Genomic DNA, 19059 nt, shown 5'->3' with positions numbered 1-19059 from the left:
CAAACACATGCCCACGCACACATGCTCAACCATACCCCCCCCCCCCTCCCCTACAACGCGCGCGCGCGCGCCCACGTACGCTCATAGAGAGAAAGAAATTTTGGTGTCCCTGTGCATCCTCCCACACGCACTCAGTGCTCACTCTCTGCCTCTTTTCTCATTCCTCTCCCCCACCCCCAGTGTAGGGTAGCAAGCCGGGTGCTCGTCTTGTTGACATCCCTGCCTTTCCTGTTCTTGATTTCTCTCTCTCTCTCTATCTCTCTCTCTCTCTCTCTTGGGGACACGTCTACACTTTACGTGCTCACGAACTTTACGCCATCGACCGCAGAGGACGAAGAGTCGTCGGTCGAGGGCCTCATCACGAGCGAGGGGCTCTTCGACGGCGTCATCGCGGTGCGGAGCGGCGAAGAGTTCTTCATCGAGCCGGCCAGCCGCTATTTAGAGTCGCCGGCGGACTTTCACTCCGTCATGTACAAGGGCTCGGACGTCCACTTTCCCGAGAACCAGTCGTACTGCCACACGCTCAAGCACTCTCCGTGCGAAGGCAGCCCCACGGCGAGCGACGTCCTGGGAAGGGCGCCGTGGGCGTCCCGCTTCCTCGAGGAAGTGAGGGAGAGCGGAGCGCGCCGCAGGAAGAGGCGGCGGCGCAGCGACAGTGCAGACCGAGAGGTAAGCCTCTTTGGCAGCCAAACTAATACCCCTGTCACACTGGGAGTTTTAATGTCATTCGAACCGAATGGCATTAGCATCAAATGACATTATTCGGTTGCTACACAGCGATATTTAATGTCATTAGCACCGAATGACTTCGGCAATCGAATGAGTTCGAGAAACTCATTCGGCTTCGCACTCGGAGCGAATGTGTACTCTCAACCCCAGAAACAAAGCAAAACAGGACACAGTATTTGCAAATTGAAAACCGTACTCGTATAGAAACAATAACGTTTGCGTGTTTTAATGCACTTGTTACTCTAAAGAGACAAAATCTGTGCGGCAGGCTGTAGCAAAATGTTACTCTCCAGCTCAGTAGCGTCTGGCCGCCGTCCATGCCGCCGTCCATGCCGCCGCCACTCTGCTCGTCGGTCATAGAACGTCTAATCGCTTCCTCTGATTATTACGCCTTGCTCGTAATGCAAAGTACGCAGCAACTTATCGCTTCACCTCCTGCAACTTAGCGTCGTCGTCCAGCGTCGACATGTCAGCCATTTTGTTTGTTTTCAATTTATCGGCTACTCAGGTGGCTAAGCCTTGTTTTGGCTTATAGTGGCCACATAGTCTGAAATGGAACAACTTTTTTATACGCATTACTAAAATATATTTTTTTCAGTGAAGTGACGTTCCAAAAATATATTTAAAGTTATGGAATGCTGATGCAAGCACTTTACACCTACCTTGTTCTACTTTAGCTGCGACGTTTTTTTCGGAATCATCGCCATTGATATCGCCACGGAATGACATTAATTTTTCGAGTGTAGCAGCTCCGGGGGCGAATGACATTCGTTGCATCGAATGCCATTCAATTCGAATGACATTAAAACTCTCAGTGTGACAGGGGTATTAATGTGAAAATGGAAGATCGCGCCACGTCCCCTACCCCTCAAAAAACAAAAATAAACAAAGACAAGGCTCACAAATGTGTTGAAAACGGTTTCGAGCTATACTACTGCATTCCACTACAAGCTCGATTGTCCACAGAGATACGATAGATACATAAATAAGAAGACTCGAAGGTTCATCAGCGTACGCTTCCGGTTGGCTACCTCGCAATATGCAATATAGGCACGAAATATGAAATAAATTTGTAGCTGGGAAACGAGAAAGTAGTGACACTATAGGTGTCAACGCTGCCAAATACAGTCTTGTCGAAGTGATTGTCCACGGAGCATCCGTTCTCCTCACGAGAGAGCGAAAGAAAGAGAAAGAAAGGCAAAGGAAAGACAGGAAAATTAACAAGACATTATCTGCGGTTGCCTACCCTGTACCGAGGGAGGGGGAAAGAGATGCGATATATGAGAGAGAACGAAGAGGAAAAGAAAAGAAATTTTCGGTACTCATTCACAGTTGCTTAACACACCGCACTTTGTTTCACTTTGTATCACCAATGCATAGCGCATAAGACTTAGCGACGACTCAATTTTCGCGATTTTCGCAGATGACCTCAAACACTGCGATAATTTCGCTTCGGGAACAATATTTCTGTTTTTTGCAGTATGCGAACTTGACTTACATTTCGTGAAATGTCATGCCCGTATTTATCCTCAAGGAAATGAATATTGAACGATCAAATGTATATATATTCTGGCAGGAGGTCTCCTTTCAGCTACATGCTTTGTGATTTCCTTCTGTATACTTATGTGAACATGTATACCACTTATGAAAGAAATAAAAACTGAAAATTTAAACCGAAAATTGTATCCAGCCCATGCATAGAAAACCTTTTCTAATCTGTAGTCTTTTGATTAATGCCGGTGATTAAGTTCCGCGTGCTTGCTGAGCTTTGAGATCCGCACATAAAATATTTCGTGGTTAAGTTGAAGTGTATACATCTCTGCGCAGAATGCAGAAGTAAAAAGTGAAAAAGAAAACTAACTCCGTGAAGCATACCAGGCATAATTAAAGAGGGCATACGCCCGCTAAATTTCCCGCAGACATCTTGACCCTATTAATACACCTGGCTTGGCTTTATTGAATAAAAATGGAAGTCTGTGTGGGTGCTCGAGGTTAACCTTATCATAGAAGTGTTTACCGCTGAAAAGTGGAAAGGCAGAAAGGATGAATGAAAGACGACATGGGCAGCATCCTTGTCGTTTCCGTCTGTGTTTCTTTTTTTCTTAGCGGTGAGCATGTCCTTTGGTAAACACGTATTCAATGTTCTCTTTCAGGATTAGCATGTATTCATGTTTCATTCTACCTCTTGTCACTATGCTCTCATCGCTCTTGGGCATTTGCTAGCCACTGTGTTTGGAACGTGGCACCAACGAGGGACGTCATTTGTACTTCCACACTAGAACTTGCATTTTATGAACTGCCAAGGAACATTTCTTTGCATTGTGTTTATGTTGTCGTGTATATTTAAACTTTTGAACTGCTGCCGCAATATTCGTTCTCTATTTTTTTTGTTTGACATTTTTAGATCGTTTTGCGCACATCCGTCAATTAAGAGAAGAGTAGCAGGCGCCACCTACAAGCACCACAATCAATCAATCAATCAATCAATCAATCAATCAATCAATCAATCAATCAATCAATCAATCAATCAATCAATCAATCAATCAATCAATCAATCAATCAATCAATCAATCCCAGGAACAACACACTAAGGTCCAGTGCTGGAACATAGAGAACGAAAAACAAATGAAGAAAGGCAGAAATGTGGAACTACAACCAAAATTTATGGCATGAACTAACTAGCAGAAAAACTTAATCAATAAACAACTGTATAAACAGCGACATAACGAGCAACAATACAGCAGTAGCGCATACGTGAGAGACGGAGCATATGTACGGAAGTAGAGAGAAGCTATGAGAAAACAGGAGAGCAGTGCAGCTAATAAGAAGGCTCACCAGAATGTGCGGAGCTCGGAACAGAAACAAGACATCAAGTTTCGAAAGATATCAAGATGGAGAAAATAACAGCTGCATAGATTCTGCATTCTCTGGAGAGGCGAGTGTCTATAAGAGGCAGGAACGCGGAAGGGTATTGGTTCCCTGGTAGTCTTCTGCGGAACCAGCAGTGAGACAGAAGCCAGTAGATTCGAACATGTAATAATTCAATGAATGATTTTGTTCAAAAGGAGGACGTTGGTACGACTATGTCTGTAGCTAAGTAATGGAAGCGTAGGGTAAATTATTTAAACTTGATAAGGCGTTCGTGGTTAAGGTCATAAAACGAGATCTGTATAAACTCGTGAACTTTTTTTCTCTCCACACGCTCAATTAGTATGCTACTTTAATCGCTTGTGCCACTGCACACCACTGAGGCGCATTCAAGTAATGGGAAGCATGCCGATGTGAATATCTTCAAGTAGGGAAGTGGGCTACGGAATTCTCTTGTAAGTCAGCAGACGGAACCGAGCGTGTACAGGGCTGGTGACACAACGCGCTTAGAGTAGGCGCAGCGCAACACAGCGCAACACAGCGCAACGTACGATCAAAAAGCACACCGAGATCGCTACTTTGAATGAACGCCCTTAGTCAGCACTGCATGATTCATATAATAAAGGAAGACGTTATTATTAGTTTTAAACGAATATGACTAGGTTCTGGTTTTAGATGATTTTAGAGCCCTTTTAATTGGAACCACTCAGATAATAATAATAATAATAATAATAATAATAATAATAATAATAATAATAATAATAATAATAATAATAATAATAATAATAATAATAATAATAATAATAATAATAATAATAATAATAATAATAATAATAATAATAATAATAATAATAATGATAATAATAATAATAATAATAATAATAATAATAATAATAAACTATGCCATGAAAGAACTCGCTTGTGGTAACGTCCTTGCAGTTCATTCCCTTCTTTATTGAACCAACCAGCCCGAAAAATAAAACGGCTTTTTCAAAAACATTTTCTTTTGGGGCTGCACGGTAACACAAAGACAAATGGAGCAATCGCCACCAATAAGCAATGCAAAAGTGTCCGTTCATTCGCATCTGTTAAGTAAAACGTAGCACATCAGCGAACCAAAACAAAATAAAACAAAACCAAGTCACCTGATTTAGATAGCCATTTTTGTCGACGGCAACAGACGTATAGCGAACAAGAGAGAGGAGAAAAAAAGACATCACCGTGCCTCGGAATAGCATCGTTTTTACTACTGCCGGTGCTCCAATAAAAAAAGAGAGCGGAATCCTAAAACACTAGACGATGTCGTGATGAATACAGTATTAACCCGCTGCTGTGGCATATCACGCCGATGAGCAAGGGTTTTGCTACAACTAACATTCGCCTGCTTCGTTACATCACAGAATGAAGCTTTTGAGAGCACCAGCGTAAATGCCATAAAAATGTATACCGTGAAATAGGTCATCGTGAAAAACAAGCGTCCTCTCGTTTATTTTTTCTAACCTCGGACAGTATTTGCAGCATCGGATGAAGTCATCGGCAAGACTGCCCACACATGCATTTCACCGACGTGGTTGAAAAGGGGGCAGCTTGCTTTTAACGTACGCGATAACTTATACCTAGAGTTTGATATATAAATTATGGTTCTGGATTTCTTCATCCTCCAGTCCGCAGTTACGATAGCGAAGAACCTTCACCCGAGCGTCAGCTTATGGATCTCTGCAGCTTTCCTCGTTCCAGCAGCGTAAGGAGCATCGATACATGTCATGTTGTTCACGTATTCCTCCCACTACTCCAGCCTCAAATATTTTATTTTGCATGTCTGCCGGTAGCCTGTTATTGCGGGAGGCGAGGTGTTGCAGTGGTGAAATGCCTCATCGTGTGCAGAAGACGCTTATTCCATCTCAGTTTTCGTTGGAGTATTGAAGGGCAACTAACGTCCCTGTCTAAATTTTTAAAAATAAAAAAAATACGATGACCTGAGGGCAAAAAATTATAGAATAATTGCTGCGGTTTCAAGCGTCGCGCAGACTGGCAATCGACAACTCTTGCTATTGTTCGACACCTGAACTCGCTCCGATGCAGAGTGATGTGACGCGCAGATAGACATCGTGTAGTTGAATCAATTCTCAGTTTACCTAGTTGGCGATAAAGTGTAATGCAACTTCTAAAGAAAGAAAAAGAAAACGAGCTATGGAATAAGACCGGCCATTGTTGTCTGCCCGGGAAATTCATCGGTCCTGCTAGGCGCGTATAAGGTAGCTGCAGGTACTGCGTCTAAATGACTGAGATGGACTGCGGCTACGACCTCGCGCTTACGCACAGACGTCGACCGGGCCTCTTTCGCAGTTACAAGCGGATCAGTCGCCCCTGATGTGGCGAGACGGCGACGCGGCGCACTACAGCCAGAAGGACCTGGAGCTCCCGGAGCCAGACTCCGCGGCGCTGGGTATCCGGTCGGTGCAGCGCACTCAGTGGGCCGCGGGCAGCGACCAGCCCGCCAAGAACGTCGTCATCGACCCAAAGAAGACCACCTGCATGCTGTACTTGCAGGCCGACCACCTGTTCTACCAGAGAATGGGCTCCGAGGAGGCCTGCATCGAGACCATGACGCGGCACGTACAGAAGGTCAACTCCATCTACAGGACCACAGGTGCGTACGCAGGACCGGCTTCAGACGGCGCGGACTTGGCAACTAGATGGTGGTAGGAAAACGTTAAATAATTTTTTGAAAGGTTAAGCCTTAAGGCTTAACCTTTCAAAAGAGAAGGTGACATTGCTCAATTTAAACGCTCGCGCCAGCACTATGGTCAACACAAAGTGAAAGTATAGAGCGATATTGTAGTAACGGTGTGTGAGGCACTGCGTAATCTGGGCTTTGAATATGGCCGTATACTCACAAGCGACCCCCACAAGATGTTTTTCGCGTGCGCATTAGGACTCAGCACAAGTCAGGAAGTGCGCTGGAAAATCATTCAATATTCGATACAATTTTTTTTTATCTGAAAGGAGTCAGATAGTGAGTTGATTACAATATGAACATCCTTCCCTCCGGTTGGCAGAGCTTGTAAAGTATACCGTAGCGGATTCCTGACAAAACTCACCTGCCGCCATGATAGCAGCAGGGAGATTCTTATTGAAAAGGGTTGGTTCTAGAAAAATAAAAAGGAGGCGTATGACGCTTATAATTGACTCAGTGTTGTGCGGACGTCTGTACGGCACCATACGGGGCAGCGACAAAAGGAGAAAAAGAAATAAGAGGTGGCACTAGCGCCGTCTATTTGTTTCCCCTCTTTTACGTGTCTGTAATATCCGAGCAGAATCAGTTCTTCATTACGGGTGGCTTTCTTTCCGTGCCTCCTGTATTGCTGAGTGGAATCGTTAATAAGGATGCTATTCAGTCCAGAGTATAGCGTTGCCATTCAGTCCGGAGTGTAGCGTAATACTTTGTCGCGCGTTCGTTCACAGACTTCGATCAGGACGGCCGCTCGGACAACATCTCGTTCCTGATCAAGCGCATCAAGGTGCACACGATGGAGGCGCTGCGAGACCACGAGTACCGGTTCCCGGGAAACTACGGCGTCGAGAAGTTCCTGGAGCTCTTCTCGGAAGAGGACTATGACGCCTTCTGCCTGGCCTACATGTTCACCTACAGGGACTTCGAGGGCGGGACGCTGGGTCTCGCCTGGACGGGAGACCTCAAGAACGCCGGAGGCGTCTGCGAGAAGAACGGGGTACGACGACGTTGCCCGGCTTGCGATAATTCTTCCTGCTGTGCCCGCGAACGTAGTCGCACGAACTCACTCTCTATTTAGACTCGTTGAGAGGCAGGCGCGTGAGGTTAGGGAGGAAACGCCTTAATTTAGCAACGACGTTATACAACGCTGGACGTGATCGTGCGATCAGAGTACTCTGTCTTACCTTGCCAATAGATATCGTCTTCGCCTATTTTGATAATCGGTCAACACAAAATCGGTACAACTACAAGCGATGCAGAAGAACAAATAGGCTGATAGGATCGCTGCGCTTCTGCAACGAACCTGACATCTTCTTTGGTGTTATTTCCGCCAATGTTTCGATTATACGAAGGTGTTATAAAAGGCAGTTTATCGCAGAAATTTCACGCTTTACAAACGGACAGCGAAATCAGGGCAGTGTTTTGGCATTCTAAAGCCATCACATTCGGCGATTCTTTCGGTTTTGCAACGCATGCTCTGGCATTGCAAGCCAATTGGCAACTAGACACTACTAACTGTTACAAGATCGAGTGCTTTATGAAGTAGCATGTTGGGAAAAGCTTGTCTCGTCCACAGGCCCTCACTCACACGATCACCTTGACGCGAGACAGTGCTGCTCGATAAACCGCCAAAGTTGGGCTCACGCATTCAAACATAGGACGGCGCATGCGACTTTAAAAGACTGGCTCGACCAGCAGCAATTTCCGAATGGTGGGCTTACGAACGTGACTTGCGCCCGCTGGACAAGGTGCTCGTAAGTGTGAGCGGGTCTTGTAAGCAGCTCCTTTGTCCCATTTATTTCTCACGGGCGCGTCGTTTCTTCACGCTGTCCCGTCCAAAATTTGTCAGCCTGCCACTTCGCGAAGGAGAGATAGCACGTTATACGTGGGTGGTAAGTGAGGAGGACAAAGAGGACCAAACGTCGGCAAGATCAAAATAATGAAGCACGCTTTTCAGCACACGCGGCATGCACAATGTTGATTGTTTCTTATACGCCTGCTAAAAGCACGATATGCATGCCCAATGCTGGCACGTATATAATTTGTAGTTTGCAGGGCCTCATTTATAAAAGGCGGAAATATTACACGTGGGCTGGCAGCGAAAAGTGTCCAGTGTCAGATTTTTTTCGGCTTTTCACAAAGACGTATGGAGTAGCCTTTTAACAAGGTTGTGGCTATAACTCGGGCAACAAAAGGTCGAGGACTCCGCTTATTGGCTAATGTCTACACTGAATGCTTGTCAGCCGCTAGCGCCTTCACGGTCTTAGCGTCCTTAGCGGTTTTAGCGTTTTGTGTGCAGGAACTAAGCAATGCATACCACAATGCTTCCGGCGTTATACAAGCGTCAGGAAATAATAATTTTAAAAATAGTATACACCTCGCCTCGTTCCGCAACATTTGCAAGCGTTCACAAATTTAAGTACGCCAAGTAAGCACACGACAAGAATAGAGGAATCTAGAAGCTCTGTCTTCAGTAAAACCATAAGAGACCAACAAACAATAATAGTAAGACGAAAATAACTAAGAGTTTTACGGGCCGAAATCACGATCCGAGTGAGAGGCATGCCGTATAGTGGGAGGGTTCCGGTTTAATTTTGACCACCTGGTTTCCTCTTTTTCGTAACGTGCACCCAATGCACGGTACACGAGCGTCTTTTGCATTCCGCTTCTACGGGAATGCGGCCACCACACCAGGGATCGAACCTGCTACCTGCCGCTGAGTTCGAGGTAACTCAGCCACGAGTCCACGAGTCAACTGCGGCGGGTGCATGCACTGAACCCAAGGACAGCATAGTGGAAATTCGCCCTCCGCTACTGAACCTGCATAAATATATAAAGAGCCGAGCTCGCTGACTCAGTGAGTACGGCGTTCTGTTGCTGAGCACGACGCCGCGGGTTCGTCACCCGGCTGTGGCCACGGCATTCCCATAGGGGCGGAATGCAAAACACGATTTGCGATCTGTACTGCGAGTGCACCTTAAAGAACCTCAGGTGGTCAAAATGTATCCGGAGCCGCTTACTGCGGCATCCTTTTTAACCCACCGCGCAATTTCGAGACGTTAAACTTCCAAATTTAGTTAAGCTATAATTGATTTTATGTCAAGGTAAGTTTCTTTTACACTCATTGCATAGCGAGGTTTTCAACTTCGACGTGTTGATGTCGTATAGGTAGTGCAATAGGGTCTACCTCGGCAGTTTCCTGCTCCGTTCTTCGCAGAAACGGCACAGAACGTGACAACTCGTAGTTGTAAGTGTAACGGGAAGCTCCTGTCCCTTCTTTTTTACTACGCCATGTGTCGTTTTGTTCAGTGCCATTTCTTTGTGAAGATGAACCTGTACTAACTAGGCTAACAACAAGTTCGATCACCCGCTATGTGATACCTGCAATTTAGTGTGTGAACTACATGCATCCACATGACCGTGTACGCGGCTCTAGTTAACACTCGAAGGCATAGGCAACGGATACACATGTGCGAAAATACGCAATAAAGTGGAGACAAAGACATCCGGCGCCACAGCTCAATCGTTATAGCATCGCACACTCCATGTGGAGGTCGCGGGTTCGGCAACCACTGGCGCTGCTATCACTTTCATTTCCCTATCTTTTTAATAAGAACATGAAGATTAACGTAAATATAATTAACCCTCGTATTTTCAATTAGTTTTACAGGTAAATGAAAAAGATAATACGTCTATGCCTTTTTTTATTTGTCAGCTGGCTCTTTCTCGGTGCAAAGTTCAACTTATCTTTAAGTCCGAAGATAACATGCAAATGTGAACAAGGCTCAACAGCCCTTACCTGAAACTAAGTCCGCCGCCGGGCCATTCTTGTTTGGCGTTGTTTCTGGTTTTCTCTGTTGCTGTTTCGAGGCTTGCGAGAACGTTCATTTTTCTCGTGGAGAGCGCATGATCGATAGCGAGATCTGAACCATGTTTCTAACTGCATGCTGCGCTTGTAATCTTCCTTATCCTCGTGAAATAAAAGTCCCTATGTTGTGTGTCGGAAAAGCGAGATTTGTGTAAGCGTGGCTGCTGCACAGTTCCTAAAAAAGAACCGACCAGGCAAACCAGGGCTGTATCTTTGCACTTTGCGACAAGCTCGTTCAGCGTCGTTTAAGGTGCATTATAGACTGTCGTTTCTCTCGCAAGAGTGGTGCGGCTCTATGGCCGGCTTTACGCTCGTAGACGCATGCAGCTCGCGTTTCTCTTGGAAACGACCCGAAGAACTTGTGAAATTTCCTTGCCTCAGAGGATGGATGGCTGCACGTTTTCTTTGGATGTGCACGGAACGCAGTTACGACATGGATTATGAGGAATGCTGCACGTAATCCGGTAAGGCCTGCAATCACTTTTCTGTTCTGTTTCGAGCCACTTTGTGTACTGTACGAGTAGTGTAGGTGTGTCTGTGTGTGTGTGTGGGTGGGGGGAGTTCGCCCTGCACTATTTGTGGATCGGTGGGCTGTCTTGAGTGCATGGCGCAAGCGTATTGTTTCAGCGCACTGACATAGTTGAAATAGTTGATGCTACACGTGCCGTTGCAAATGTGAGCACGCGGGTGAGCTTGCTCAACGTAAGGCAGGCAAGACGTGCGTTGGTGAACGCACCTTGCTCCGCATTCAGCGTTTCATTGAAGAAATAGAAAAAAATAAACCCGGTTTAGTGGGACTAGATGGTCGCCGGTTGATCGCAACACTTGGTCGTCAGAGACTTCTTTCGCTGAACTTTCTTGGTGCAGTTGCCACTGCAGCACATGTGTGTCCCCGACAGAGATATTGAAATGTCGCCCGGAAAGAGGCTTGCGTCAAGCTTCAGACGGGCTTGTTAAATTTTCGAAGTATCGTGCGTTTCTACAGTCCGACAGCACTCTCTTTCTTGCGATTGTTACGCGTACAGAAGTGCGCTTTCCAACGGGCATCTGCGAAATATCGCAGCGCTACACGGTGCAGAAACACATCAGTGTAAAATAATTTACATTCTTAAAAGTGAAAAATGGTGTAAATGTGTTTGTAACTCACACCTTTAGGGTGGGAGTTTATATATATATATATATAAAGGCAGGTGCCGCAGGCTCATTCCCGTGAGCTTGATCGCGGTTGCGAAGACACTGGCGAAAAAAAAAGGAAAGCTAAGATAACACAAAAAGAAAGTCGCGATGTCAGTGCCAGTGTCTGTTCGCCAGTGTCTTCGCAACCGCGATCAAGCTCACGGGAATGAGCCTGCGGCACCTGCCTGTTTCCCATGACGCGATGGAATGTATCCGTGGCAGGCACGTACCCAGGATTTTTTTTCGGGGGGGGCCCACCACCTCCATCATCATCATCATCACCATCATCATCATCATCATCATCATCCTGTCCGCTGCAAGACGAAGGCCTCTCCCTGCGGTCTCCATTTACCCCTGTCCTGCGCCAACCGATTCCAACTAGCGCCCGCAAATTTCCTAATTTCATCGCTCCACTCAGTGTTTTGTCGTCCTCGATTGCGTTTTCCTTCTCTTGGTACCCATTCTGTAACCCTAATCGTCCAACGGTTATCTAACCGGCGCATTACATGACCTGCGCAGCTACATTTTTTCCTCTTGATGTCAATTAGAATATCGTCTATACCAGTTCGCTCTCTGATCCAAACGGCTCTCTTTCTCTCTCTTAACGTTATGCCTAGCAATCTTCGTTCGATCGCCCTTTGCGCGGTCCTTAAGTCATTCTGAAGTCTCTGCCCCATATGTCAGCACTGGCAAAATTCACTGATTGCACACCTTACTTTTCAATAATAATGGTAAGCTTGCAGTCAGGAGCTGGCAATGTCTGCCGTATGCGATCCAACCTATTTTTATTCTTCTGTGAATTTCCTTCTCATGATCAGGGTTCCCTGTGATTAATTGACCTAGGTAAACGTACTCCTTCACAGTCTCTAGTGGCCGACTGGCGATCCTGATCTCTTGTTCCTTTGCCCGGCAATTTATCATTATCGTCATCTTCTGCATATTAGTATTCAACCCCACTCTTACCCTCTCTCTGTTAAGGTCTCCAATCACTTGTTGTAACTCGTCTGCATTGTTGTTGAATAGAACAGTGTCATCGGCAAACCGAAGGTTGCTGAGATATTTGCCGTCGATCTTTACTCCTAAGCCTTCCCAGTTTAATAGCTTGAATTCTTCTAAGCACGCAGTGAATAGCTTTGGAGAAATTGTGTCTCCCTGTCTGACCCATTTCCCTATAGGTATCTCCCTGCTTTTCTTGTGTAGAATTAACGTAGCTGTAGAACCTCTGTATATATTCTTACGCGAAGGACGAGTCAGTAAGACGAGAAACTATTTACAGATTATATTTACAACAACGGTTGCAGCGCTGACCGTTTAGATTCACAGCGTGAGCGCAGTTCGTTCTCCCCCCTCTTTTCTGAAGTGATGGCGCCCACGCACCTCATTCAAACAAACAAATACCACACGCATGTAGCAATATTTTTCAAGCTTTTTACGTAAGCGTTCTGTAGTCCTTGATTACGTAGTGCCTCTAGACTGCTGGTATCTCTACTGAATCAAATGCATTTTCGTAATCTATATAAGCCACATAGAGAGGCTTATTGTACTCTGCAGATTTCACGATAACCTGATTGATGACATGGATGTGATCCATTGTAAGGTATCTCTTCCTGAAGCCAGCCTGTTCCCTTGGTTGACAAAATCCAGCGTTGCCCTTATTCTATTGGCGATTATTTTGGCAAATATCTTATATAATACTGGGAGCAAGCTAATGGTCCTATAATTTTTCAATTCTTTAACGTCTCCTTTTTTTGTGGATTAGTATAATGTCTGCATTCTTCCAGTTTTCTGGGACCATTGCAGTCAATATACACTTCGTATAAAGAGCCGCCAGTTTTCCAAGCATTATGTCTCCTCCATCTTGGATTAAATGGACTGTTATTCCACCTTCTCCTCCCGCTCTTCATCGTTTCATGTCTTGCAGGGCCCTTCTGACCTCATCGCTAGTTATAGGAGAGTTTCTGTATCCTGTTCATTACTGTTTCTAAGTGAGGTATCGTGATTCTTCTGGGTACTGTATGCAAGTCAGCTTAGAGTTTTTCCGCTGCTTTTACTGTATCTTCGAGATTGCTTATGATATTATCCTTTTTATCTTTTAGTGCATACATCATGGTTTGTCCTATGCCAGGTTTCTTTTTTACTGATTTCAGGCTGCGTTCATTTTTTTGGGGCTTCTTCAGTCTTTCTCATGTTATAGTTTCGAATATCAGTTATTTTCGCCTTGTGGATCAGTTTTGAAAGTTCCGCGAATTGCGTAACGCTGAGCGGCCACCAGTCCCATACAACCGCGTAGAGTGCAGGACTCTGCGATTCTAGACGTACTGCGCTCACCGAGAAAGGTTAGAAATACACCCACATAAGCACAGCAGAGAAGTGGCTACGTGAGGCGGTTCGACCGATAACTGTAGAAGCGTCATTCAAAGCAAGTAATTATTCTCCACTTCCGGCGGCGTTTCCTCTACTTCCTTTTTAAATAAAAAGATGTTGATCCATAAATATTCTCATAAACAAGGGTTAACGTATTTGGTTGTTGCGTTGGCTCTCTCCCTTAGTAGATCACTTAATTTCTCAACTCCTTGCGATTTTTGTTTCCCGTTGCCAATTTTGCACGAAAAGTGCTATACAATTAGGGAAAAACAGACGAGGTAACGGGCGACAGTCATCTTGCTTATGGGTTTAAGGGTTATTGCAGGGTTTCATGATGGACGCTCTTTCACATTATTTTATTTCCCACCTTATCTAACCCATATCACGTGTATATGGTTCCGGGCATCTGCCAGCGTCGCGGCGAGCCATAACTCAAGGAAATAATGAAGCAAAGGGAAAAGTTAAACGCAATTGGCATTTTCTCCGGCCGCAACTCGTTCCATGAGAGTATACAGACCAGCTGAGTAACAGCCGCATCCCTCTCCTGGTCCCAGGATCAGCCTAAACAAAGAAGGTTAAACTAACAAAACAACAGCTATGCGCGTGATGGTTGAATAGCTGAACGCATCTCGAGTTAATCTCGCGGGTGCGGAATCTATAAGAAAACTGCCCTTCACATTACAAGAGATGCCGATAACTACCGCCATCTAAAAGGAGTGAAAAAGGCAGCATAAGGCTGACCGATGAACAGCTGCCAAGTCTTAACATTAATCTGGCGGCGCTTTAGGAATGTGTGAGGAGTGGTGGCGTGGGTGGGGAGGGGGGGGGGGGGGGGGTATGCCACTTGATTTCGGGGGGGGCCCGGGCCCCCCCGGGCCCCCCCCTGGGTACGTGCCTGATCCGTGGTGTAATAGTGTGAACGTACAATTGCACAACACCAGAACGCAGCAAAATGGCAACAAATGGCACAAAACAGATATGGCCGTCAAACGAAGCTATGTCAATGATTGAAAAGCCAATACAGAAGAGGCGCGGATAAGCCTGCGCGACTTGTTTATTCCACTTGAAGAGTACACAGTTTGACCCAGCATTCATGCACGCTTTGTAAGATGGCGTAATAGTTTCCAAAGTTTGCTAAAATAATAGCCAGAATCTGATCACTAGTCTTGAATACCACGCTATAGCACGCTGAGCAGTTGTCATGACGGTACTTATTGCCGCCCGTAGCTTTTACACGGAAAAGAAATTCCGTACGCACGTCAAATGAGTTTCGCTACTGCCAAGTGACCTACAAAGATGAAATTACATACACAACTAAATATCTAAAAGGTTAAGACGCGCTTGAATTACTTATATAAAGGAAGAACCAGCAGAAGCAACGTGAGCTAAGCCTGTGATGTGCCTTTTTATCCCTGAATATGTTTGAAAGGCTTGTGATTTATAGTAACATCATTGTGTTTAAAATTGCTTTGCATTTTTTTGCTCTCAATTAGTGTCTCTTTATGTTAAAAGGTTTACTTTGCTGCAGCTCTGTGTGTCTGCGGCTATTTGCGGTGTGAATGAGTTGTTTTCAGCGCTGCGGTCTTTATCAAACATTTTACTGCTCTTAACCGTAGCCTCGAGACCGTGCGCATGTTTCATATGTTTTCGACTGAATCGACAAATAATAAACGAATAAAAATAAACTGATTAAGGACAAGTCTGCATAGCATAAACGCAAGTTGCCATGCTCGTTTCAGGGCCCTTTTTGGTGAAAAATTAGGCTTCGAAAAGCTACTGTTATGGATAAATCTATCGAAACAGGACGTCCGGCATCAAAGAACTATCTTCAGGCCGTTTCATGTGAAGCAATACTTCATTGCGCTTTGATGGGTGCACGGGTTATTGGCATTCCCTTTCCAAAAGAGCCTATCGCGGTCAGCTGCGCCTTGTGCATCTGTGAGGCGTCTAGTGTCTATTGATAGGCTCGACCATCAGTTGAAATTGAGACACTTTGCCGAGGTCGGCACAAGACAACTATAGACCAACAAATAAATAAGATTTGCTGTTTTCTATAGAAACTTTTTTTCGCAAGTCTTCGAAAGCATTATTTGTTCGAAAGACGATTTAAGAAAACAGCCCGCTGGTACGTATTTCACGAAGCTCGTTGTTGTTGGCTCGCCATTGTGTCCGCAAGACCGATTTGATTGGCGAATCTCAGAATGCCAGAAACCATCGTACTCACGAAGAGGTCCGTGGATCGTCTGAGGCAGCTGTAACATCGCACGTGCCGAATCGGGCAACAGCCACGCCTGGTGAAACTAGCTGATAAAGAAAAAAAAGAAAGGAAGAAGAAGAAAACAAGCTGTTTTAGCTACACTCAGGTTGAAATATTGTAACGAGTCCACCATTCAGCTATTCTCTCTAGCGCTTCATCAACGATTCGAACGTCGCTCCGGCCGCGTTATCACCGAAATCGACCTGTCGTGAACGGTGGATGATAACTTGGTAAGGAAGGAACAGAATCGAGCGAAACAAATCGTTACAGTACGCCGGTCCAATGAACGTCGTGTCCCTTGGCAAAACTCTGGAATCTGTCGCGGGAATTGTGAACCAGTAACGGTGTGGTACTACGGGTTTTTCTAACTGACGCCTTTTGTATCGGCCCCTCCCCACGCAGCACTACCGGGGCAGCCTCAAGAGCCTGAACACAGGCATCGTGACGCTGCTCAACTACGGCAAGCACGTGCCCCCGATTGTGTCCCACGTGACGCTGGCGCACGAGATTGGACACAACTTCGGCTCACCGGTGAGTGACGGATATACTGCTCGCAGTTGGCGCTGCTGCAACCTAAGTTCACGGGACGAAGTCCCCTCCCTGTTGAGTCGCAGTGATACGGTGACCAGACGAATCATCAACAAAATGAGAGAGCGAAAAGTTCACCCATCATGGGGAACTGTACAAGAATGCCGCGGTTATAGGCCGCTTTGAAGGGGTGAGAGTTGCGGTCATTAAATAAAGTACTAATTTAAAGTAATAGTTCGAACAAAAAAGTACTGCAGCGGACAAGGATTACATTTTGTGCGTCGCGTAGCTATGTGATAGCTCAAGTAAATGAACACAATAAATAAAACCGGGGATATTTAATACGTAAATAAACGAAAGGTTATATGTGCTTTATTAACGTGGAACTTTCTTTGCGTATCCCTCGCTGAGATAACGTGCAACAAACGCGCTTCTTGTTTCCGACGGATTTTGTGCACCACCCAGACTCAGAGAATGCTAACACCTTTACATGCATTTCGCAGTCCACGGCAGGAAATACTGTTTCAAATTAGCAGGACGACGTGGGTGGATGGGTGGAGGGGTGAATGAATGAATGAATGAATGAATGAATGAATGAATGAATGAATGAATGAATGAGTGAGTGAGTGAGTGAGTGAGTGAGTGAGTGAGTGAGTGAGTGAGTGAGTGAGTGAGTGAATGAATGAATGAATGAATGAATGAATGAATGAATGAATGAATGAATGAATGAATGAATGAAAGGTATCTTAAATCTGAACGGGAGCCGGTGAAGGATTTGAAAGTAAAGAGAAAGGTAGCTGCGCTTGAAGGCCTATTCTAATGATAGAACAAGCCCACTCGCCAACGTCACGCAAAGCACGTGCGTCACATGTTTACAGTGCCCCGAGAGTCTCGCCACGTGGGAAACCGCGGCTCGTCGATTAATGACACGACCAGCCATCGAGGCCTCGAGGCCGCATCTTATTTCTGGCAGCCGCCTAAACCAAACAATGGCGCGCTCCAGCGCACTCACGAAAACCGTGCCACACTTTGGATCTACACAGGCACATTTAAAGAACAAGAACGACAAAACGAAACAACATTTCGGTCGGTGTTTTAAAATGTCAAGACAAAGAACTTCCGCGTTGGCACTGCTGCAGACATCGATAAGCATTCCTCTACGGTGTTCAGGCGCATACGAACCTCTGCAGCAGCCGCTTTCTTGATGCACCGTATGTCCTTCGTTTGTTCGTTATCAGGTCTCTGTTGCCGAGTGCGATGTCGCCAGTTCGGTTCCCTACCGCGGCAGCCGGCCGTTTACTTAGACTTGGCCGCAGTATATAGAACTCACGGGGGCCTACAAATTACTCCATTATTCCTTGCCCCATTCATTACGGCGTTCCTAATAACCCATTGTGACGTTTAGGGAAGTCATACAAGTTGTTTTCCATCTGATTTTCATTCTGGGATCGACCTGCGCCGCTTGCCTTCCTTGGCGGTGATTATTGATTCGAAGCTGTTGACCACGCTTTTCTCGTCACGTGTCCTCACCTCAAGCGCCAGTTCGATCTTGGAAGGAAAAAAAAAAGAAGAAATGAACGTCGACATTAACTCGTACAAGTGCGGGCTCTGAAAATTTAAAGAGGAGAGGAGGAGATTATAGTCTAGTCAGTAATCATTAACGTCTGGCATACACGTCAATGTTTGGTTCCTTTCCAAAAAATAATAAAGAAAGCGTGGACCGTTTTAAATAGCGTCGATGGCAAGTCGCCACGTGTTCTTTAAGATAATACTCGCGGGTTTCTAAATAGTAGATGTCAATCGCTGGTATCATATATATACACCGCATGGGTGCTCTAAATGAAGGAAAATGTGAAGTTAGGTCTCTTTCACGCAAGGCTACCCCAAAATCTATTTACACTATTTACACTATTTACACTATTTGCGCTCTTAGCAGCAAGAACTTTAATTGTTATATGTGGACAAATCCAGGCTAGTCGTATTTTAAAGACCTGGGACAAAAGGGAAACGCAGTCCAGGCTACGAAGGCCTTGCTTTTAAACTGAGGCCAGGCAAGCTTTATAGACATTCTTTGCCTTTTTTTTGTAGTTATATGGGCTTCATTTGTTTATTTACAGATGCTTTTCTTGTCCTCATTACCTCTTGCATTTCTTTCCTCTTCATGTCATCTCAAACAGTCCATGTGAAGTAGCAAGCCCTGCATATGGCATGACTGACGTGTTCAGTTCCCGTCAGTCTTTTCACCTCTCTCAACATGAATACTGTAAAATAAGATAAAATAAAATAAAAATAAAGAGAAAGTATAACAGGATACCAGTACTTTACACACTAGCACATGCCACTTATGCGTTTATAAAGAGTGCTAGTTTTGTTCCATGGCCAATACTCTAAGGGACACTAAGGGAAACAATAAATCAGTTTAGACTAATGGAGCATTGTTTGATAACCCTGCAGGCAGTCATTTCGAAAAAATAGTTTGATTATTAGATGAGAAAATGAAGGTCCAAGTATCAGTGTTTGAATTTCGCGCCGAAA

At 45.2% G+C, this 19059-nt stretch overlaps 1 protein-coding gene across 4 annotated transcripts in view; it reads left to right on the top strand.

Annotated features, from left to right (window-relative positions):
* LOC135916443 (disintegrin and metalloproteinase domain-containing protein 10-like) overlaps positions 1 to 19059 on the top strand; it is a 162241-nt gene that overhangs the window by 118777 nt on the left and 24405 nt on the right. For all 4 annotated transcript variants that reach the window (XM_065449801.1, XM_065449800.1, XM_070537169.1 and 1 more), the window contains 4 exons: positions 329 to 669; positions 5944 to 6247; positions 7063 to 7328; positions 16399 to 16527. In XM_065449801.1, the coding sequence (XP_065305873.1) occupies positions 329 to 669; positions 5944 to 6247; positions 7063 to 7328; positions 16399 to 16527 (1040 nt within the window). The remainder of the gene's footprint in view (positions 1 to 328; positions 670 to 5943; positions 6248 to 7062; positions 7329 to 16398; positions 16528 to 19059) is intronic.

Source organism: Dermacentor albipictus, chromosome 4 (genome assembly GCF_038994185.2).
Source record: "Dermacentor albipictus isolate Rhodes 1998 colony chromosome 4, USDA_Dalb.pri_finalv2, whole genome shotgun sequence".
NCBI lineage: Eukaryota > Metazoa > Arthropoda > Arachnida > Ixodida > Ixodidae > Dermacentor > Dermacentor albipictus.
Note: the sequence above shows the minus strand (reverse complement) of the source record. Positions and strands in the feature narration are given on the sequence as shown.